The sequence below is a fragment of the Diadema setosum genome, chromosome 13 (genome assembly GCF_964275005.1).
Source record: "Diadema setosum chromosome 13, eeDiaSeto1, whole genome shotgun sequence".
Taxonomy (NCBI): Eukaryota; Metazoa; Echinodermata; class Echinoidea; order Diadematoida; family Diadematidae; genus Diadema; species Diadema setosum.
Window position 1 is genome coordinate 2,652,377 of NC_092697.1, and position 7,337 is coordinate 2,659,713.

The following is a 7,337-nucleotide window of genomic DNA, read 5'->3' on the forward strand; positions in this document are numbered from 1 at the left end:
GAAAAGTGCCCGATGTGCCCCGATGTACCCCGATTCGACTGTCGGTCTGCAGTCAGTCAACTTTTATTAGCATGCAGAACCGAAGAAATATACTGTGGACCACGAAGAGGCTCCTCAACTCACGGTTCTTTTGCAGCAATGCATTGTATAAACAAAGACGTGCTGATTTTTCCAAGGCTTTTCTTGATGTCCTTGCTTTTATAGTCCGTCTTCCTCCAGTTGTAGATGATTTCATATTCTACAAAATTCTGCTATGTTCTCTTCCTCCTCTTTTAGCATCACGTGCAGTCTCTCTTTCTTCGCCTTCTGGGTAGCTGCTTCGCTGCTTTCTTCTCTTCTTTTTCTTCATCTCTTCTCTTCTTGGAAAATTACAGCTAAAATTACTTCCCGTTCTTGTGCCGATGTTACTACGCTCAGAAAGACCTTGTTACGCTCATCCCGCTGCGTTTACGCCGTCACCACGCTCTCCCCACTGCGTTTACGCCAGTGTCACTACGCTCTCCCCGATTGCCGTACGATTAAAAATATGTCAATTTTGATCGGGGAGATCGGGAAGAAATTTTGAACCGGTTCAAAATTTCTTCCCGATCTGAAAAAATGCCCGCTCCAGTCCCGACCTCCACACGCTGCTGCTACGATGCTTCCGATCTCCGTACGCTCTTGCCGCTCCCTCCCGATCTGCTAGATCGGGACAGATCGGGGTCCAAATCGTGATAGTGGAACGGGGGCTTAAGCAATGTGGTCTCCAACACAAAACAGAGTGATTGTGTGTGTGGGTGTGTGGCTGTGTATAGGTGCGTTTATATACGAACGTGATTTCTACATGGACGAATGTGTAATACACCATTGAAGAAAAAAAGTAAAATAGCTAAGTATTTTGTTTCGTGCTCTTATGGGGTTCGAACCCGCACGTGTGCAACCTTACGTCTCTGAGACGTCGCCTTTAACCTCTCAATCATACGTCTCGACGAGAAAATATGAGGAACGTAAGCTTATATGTGAAAGATGACTCAGGAATCGTTTCGTCCACCTTCCATTCTCATTTTCAGTTTTATGCTGCAAAATTCTCAATCTGGTGAGAAGATCAAAAAAAAAATAATAAAATGTATGATTACTGCAGCTTATTGTCTCAGCTACAACATACTTAAGTTTCTGAGGAAATGAAGCAAAATCAAGTGAGGTAAAGGTGCTCGAGCGTTATCGAGTCAATGCATGGTTAAAAAACAAAAATCCCCTCCCATAGTCATAACGTATAATCTTCGCTGATTTCGGTATCTTGCCTGTATTCACAACCTCTAGCATGATGACGTCATCAAATACCACATCGATATGGACTTGAAAGACAGTTGTTCAATGTACAGCATATTCATCGTACGTTGTCAGTTTGCTATTGACATGACGATCGACAACATGAATATGAGGCAGCTATTAGTACCTGTATGAAACTATTATAGGCATGGTTATCAATTCCCCTAAAATTTCCTTATAATTGCTTTATTTTTACACACAGTTAAGCTATCCCTTTAAACCTTTCACAGTTTATTTAGAATTATTAACATCATACATAAGTACCATATTCAGTTCCATAGCTGATCATGTTTGCTAATTAATTAAGATTGATTGTCTAGAATGTGTCATATGGCCAACCTGTATACACACGTATACACACACACAATGCTAAATGTATGTATCAAACTTCTGTAACACAACTTTGAACTAACTGTAGGAATTATCGCTGTACTTATCATCTATACTTTTTATTACTATCTGAAACTCCAGAAAAACCACTAATTGACAAATAATCATCAATACAGAAGACTGACTTAAAGGAACAATTCAAATACGTTTTTTACAATGTATAGCTTGTTACATGTATAAATAAGCACAAAGTAACCACGACTACATAAAGTTACTGAATTGATATGAACAAATTTCATTTTAATACAATATAGTAGATCAGTTTGAAAAGCCCAGCCTGCAAAATGTTGCAGCAGTCGAAGTAATGCAGTCTCCAACGCAAAACAAAGGGATACTGTGTGAGTGTGTGCGTATAGGTGTGTTTACATGCGAACGTGATTTCTACATGGACGAACGTGTAGTACTCCATTGAAGAAAAAAAGTTGAAAAAAAAAATAATTATCTTCTTTCATGCTCTTGTGAGGTTCGAACCCGTACGTGTGCAACCTCACGTTTCTGAGACGACGCCTCTAACACTCGGCCATACGTCTCGACGAGAAAATAAGAGGAACGTAAACTTATGTACGTGAAAGATGAATCAGGAATCGTTTCGTCCGCATTCCATTCTCATTTTTAGTTTTAAATTGCAAAATTGTCAACCTGATGAGGAGATTTCAAAGAATAAAATGCATGATTACTGCAGCTTATTGTCACAGCTACAACATACTTAAGTTTGAGAGGAAATGAAGCAAAATCAGCTGAGATAAAGGTGCTTAAACGTTGTCAAGTCAATGCATGGTTTTTCAAAAAATCACCTCCCATAGACATAACACGTAAACTTGTCCGATTTTGCGTCTTTACCTTTAATCACAATTTAAAGTATGATGACGTCATCAAATTTCAAAAACATGACATGGACTTGAAAGGCAAATGTTCAAAGTACAACATATCTGAATTTGGGATAATATTGAGCTTAAACAAAAGAGATACAAGCAAATGAATGTCAGAAACAGTACCTCAAAAAATCAATTCCACTTTTTTTTATTTAAAATGACGATATGATGACGTCATCGCGTTTTTCTGGCAATATTGATACTTGGAATGTTATTTACAATTCATATACTTTTGTAATATGCAATAGAAATATAGGGTCAACGGACGATTTAAAGAGCTATGGCGAAATAAACAAAGACATGTTTTTTCACTATATTTGCAGAAAGACGCGAACGCGGAATTTCAACTTTGACGCCAGTGCATTCCTTTGTTATAGGTCGAAATCGATCGGAAATCAATGGATATTGTTACTCAAAGTATCAGGAATCCAAATCAGTCAAAAAAACTGCATTTTCATGTTGCTTACGGGCTCTGCGCGCGAAATTGCGCGGAGGGACGCGCACGCGAGAAAATGTTTGAAACACTTAAAATTGTCTGAAACTTCGAGATTTCCCATTGGGAAGTCGTTTTGAGCCTTTTAAAATTTTGACGCGCGCTTACGCGCGCGTAATGATGACCTGTGTAACTAGCGTTAAAAAGTAAGATAGAGCGTGACCTGAACTTCATGTCCACCGAAAATGATACAGAAATGACATCTAGTTATGAAGTTATGATCGATCATGTGACAAGGTCCGAAAATCACAAAATGGCGCCTAGATGACGTCATAGATATGTTACTGTCATGGAAACCTTATTGTGGCTAGATTTTGTCATGAGACATGTTGACTGAAAATGTCATGTTATTTCGTAATGTCATTCTTGAGATATTGACGACACAAAATTGTCCAGAAAGAAAGAAGAATAAAAAAAAAATAAAGAGAGATTTTGACAATCACAATAGGTGATACGCTGATAGCGTATCACCTAAAAATAAAGAGAGATTTTGACAATCACAATAGGTGATACGCTGATAGCGTATCACCTAATAAAGGGTCATTTTGATTTTGAAATTGCGGACTGAATTGCGATGAAATCCCGTTTTTAGCACAGCTTGGTCTTTTGGAATTAGAAGAACAACATATCCAAAAAAAAAAAATACCGGTAAAGTCCCCTTTTAAGGACGTTTCTCAGTTATGCTTGTGCGCATCCTAGCTGCGCAGGTTGGTCAGTGACGTGACAAAGAGCGTAGAAGCGCACGCACGAGTGATGAGCTGAGCTGCTGAGATACTAGTAGATCGAGATAGAGTGTAGTACGTACGGATACCCGACAGCTCCCCGCCTTGGCCGCGCTGGGCGGCCTCACTCGGCCCGTGTGCCGACTGTACGCCTCGCGTTATGTACTATGCAAAGTTCAGCGGTCCGAGGCGTATATACATGGTCGTGGTAGCACAGCACTGATCGACGGAATCGAGAGGCTTGGAAGTGGAAATGAGCTGTTTCCATTTTTATTCCGCAGATCTGTTTTGTGACATGCAGTTCATGAATTGTTCATCAAAGGTACCCAGTCGGTGACTACTAGTCTACTAGACTAGGTCTTAAAAACAACAACAACAACAACAAACAAAACATATGGCGCACATTTCATCTTAAAGTTTAAGAACTAAAAACGATCTGAGTATCTCTGTTAAAATCTAAATTAGATCTAAACTTGTCATTACTAATATTCTTTTTTTTTTTGGTTACAAAGTACAAGGTCACGAAAGTATTACCAGACATGTATCTATCACTTTTACCATTCAGATATTAATTTTTTGATTACCAAATCCAGTGTAACAAAAGGAGAATCAAAGAATTATATTTTTTCGGGGGGGGGGGGAATACTCAGGTACATCGCCATAGTTTACAACATACACTGTACCAACCAGGGGCGGATCTAGCTTTTTATAAAGGGGGGGGGGGTTGGGGCGGTATGCGAGGGAGCGTAGCGACCGAGCCCGAGCGAGCGGAGCGAGCGAGGGGGGGGGGGGACGGTGTGGAAGGGGGGTTTCCCCCCTCCCACAGTAGGGAGAATTTTTGAAAATCTGTGTGTGAAAATGGCGTTTTCTTGCATCTAAAACACCACTATTTTTGGTATAGAGGTCATTGCCAAATTAACCCCCCATGAAAATTTGTAAAATTTAGTTGCATTTTCCTGCAATGTAAGGCCAGTTGACAACACAGATACAAAGAATTGGGGACCTCGGAATAAGCACTGTCAGCCTAATACTTTTATTATGAACAGCTTGTCACTGATACTCACTGGCAAATCTCAGTCGAATATGATGGGCTGGCAGAAGAGACGTCGTGGATGTTTCTGCACAAATCGCTGAACTACTTTGTTGGAACTTAGCTGCAGGGTTGCCTGGTAGTGGATAGCCATGAGGGTGAGTCCAGCAAGCCTCTCTTCCCCCATAGTAGATCGAAGATATGTCTTTACTCTTCTGAGTGCCGAAAAAGAACGTTCAGCCTCGCAGCTGGTGACTGGAGACGTGCAGCCCAGAATGATCAGCATCCTGATGTTAGGAGAAAAGTCCTCATCGGCATGTCTCAGGCAGTCAACCAAGTTCTCAGGAAGCTGAGCTTTGTCCATGTTTTGAAAAAATCTTGTCCAGCTCCCGATCTGTGCCTGAAACATAAATATATTAAATATCACAGTGCTGTCTTTTGGTGTCAAACAATTATTTATATTGAGTAAATTCAAGTGCCAACATAAGTAGACAACTGTTTTCTGCATGGGTGTCGATGATCCCGGGAGGATGGGGGATATATCCCCCCCCCCCCTTCATGACCCGTAAAATCATCCCCCACCCAATATTGAAGGTCATAAGAATAAGAAAACTGGGAGAAAATGGTACCTTTAGGTTTTCTGGTGAAGGAAGATCTGCTTCCCAGAACATCAGCTCCTGCATCTGTTCGTCAAGAGCCTCTGCGTTAGTCAGGAGTACGCTCGGAAGAAGTCCCATAATGGACCTCATGCATCGGTTTTCTGGGGAGAATTTTACTGTCAGACCTTGGCTGAAGCTATTCAGAAAGGGCACAGCTATCGCTCTCTTGAAATATGTGCTATAACCAAAGATAACAAATAACAATATATTGTCATCATTGGAATATACTATCTTTAAAGAACATATAATTGCATTTGAAACTGTACTGGAGATTGTTGAAGATAACTTTAATACTAAAGAAATACTAATTCCGTGTTACTCAAAAACTGGTAGAAACTATCCCTGCCCAAGGAGAATGGTAAGAATTCCGCATACTGAGGAAGGGGTAGATCCACCATTTCTTTAGTGACTGACATGGAGCTACTTGTTATATATCCTTTATTAACTAGAAAGTAATGACAAGCTGTACAAATAATAGAATTATAGAAAACAAAGATGGTTATTTTTAGCAAAAGATGATCCCTCCGAAAATTAGCCTCCCATCTTATTGGCTAGATTACTGATAATGAGTCATTAAAGTCAGTAGGGATTGTTCCTTAGTATTGCACATTGTCGTCAAGAATGCACAGAATTAAGAATGACAGAAAATATCAATGACATACTGGTATAGTATTCACCTTGGTGTATCAGCAGGAACATTAGCTCGATTTCTCTGCACCTTGGTCGTTCTTGGAGTTTCGATGCTACTCCCAACGTCCTCTGCAATTGCACAAGACTCAATGAACCATTCATCCCACACTTCATCGATGTTCACGCGCATGCTTTGGACTTCCTTGGTGACAAAGTCAATGTGACCATACGCCTTGAATATGTCACTGTCTCTCTTCTGAAGTTTGACACTTAGTGCCTTTACCGGTTGCAGTCCATTTTTGAGAACCACCAGTGCGCTGATATGAGTTCCACTGGTAAGGGAACATCTCAGGCCCTCTTCTTTTACCAGGGTTTCTCTGTCCCAGTCCCAGTCTTCATAGTTCCCATCTTCTCCACTTTCTTCAGGTGCAGTTGTCAGCAGTGGATAAAGACCTGGTGTCACCATGGAGTGCAAGCAGGTGACAATGTATTTGTACAGAAGCACCAGGGTTTCCAGGCAGTCATGGCGCTCCACACATCTCGTCTTACAAAGGCCCTTCAGCTTCTTTACCTTTTGTTCAGGTGCATAAACCTGGAGCACAAACTCCAAGTACCGTTGCCTCTTTGGGGAGAGTTGAAAGAAGAGGTACAGCTCGTTAATGACCCCAATCACATTGTGCAATGCCTGAACTTTGCAGGAGCCAGCTACGGCCAGATTCAAGACATGTGACTTGCAGTGGGTATAAAGAGCAAGTGGATTCTGGGCCTTGATCTGTGCCTGGGTACCAACATTGCTGCTAGACATTGCACTTGCCTTGCCCCATCATAAGCCTGACCTCTAATGTTTTTCACATCTAAACCATTCCTGCGGACATGATAGCCTTCCCCACCTTCTCTCCAGTGGCGTGTCTGAGGTGAATGAAGTCAATGAAGACTTCCTTGATCTGTGGGTGATCAGCTGTTGACAGATCAAGGAATATGACACAGACAGAAAGCACCTCTTGGTTGGCATGGGGATCAGTGACTTCGTCAGCTATGACGCTATGGAAAGTTGTTTTCTTGAGAGTGTGCAGGAGCTCCTCCTTCAGATATTCTGCTGCTGTTAGGATGATATCATTTTGAATAGTCTTAGAGATGTATTTCTGGTTCTTCTTGCCTCTTCGCAGATGTTCATCCAGCACTGGATCCCTGGCAGCTGTGTGTTCCAGTAAAACCAGAAAGTTCCCTCTGTTA

General features: G+C 41.3%; 1 protein-coding gene across 1 annotated transcript; it reads right to left on the reverse strand.

Moving 5' to 3' along the window:
- Nucleotides 1–4,858: 4,858 nt before the first annotated feature.
- LOC140237073 (52 kDa repressor of the inhibitor of the protein kinase-like) lies at nt 4,859–6,909 on the reverse strand. Its single transcript, XM_072317013.1, has 3 exons — nt 6,152–6,909; nt 5,445–5,652; nt 4,859–5,215 (listed from the first exon to the last, which is right to left on the reverse strand). Exons 1-3 carry the CDS (start codon nt 6,907–6,909, stop codon nt 4,859–4,861), a joined length of 1,323 nt encoding a protein of 440 aa, XP_072173114.1.
- Between the last annotated feature and the right edge of the window lie 428 nt (nt 6,910–7,337).

Coding starts and splice junctions, on each gene's coding strand:
- LOC140237073 (XM_072317013.1), bottom strand. CDS start 6,909: ATGTCTAGCAGCAATGTTGGTACCCAGGCACAGATCAAGGCCCAGAAT. Junction 5,653..6,151: donor GTTCCTGCTGATACACCAAG/GTGAATACTATA, acceptor CTTTGGTTATAG/CACATATTTCAAGAGAGCGA. Junction 5,216..5,444: donor CTTCACCAGAAAACCTAAAG/GTACCATTTTCT, acceptor TTTATGTTTCAG/GCACAGATCGGGAGCTGGAC.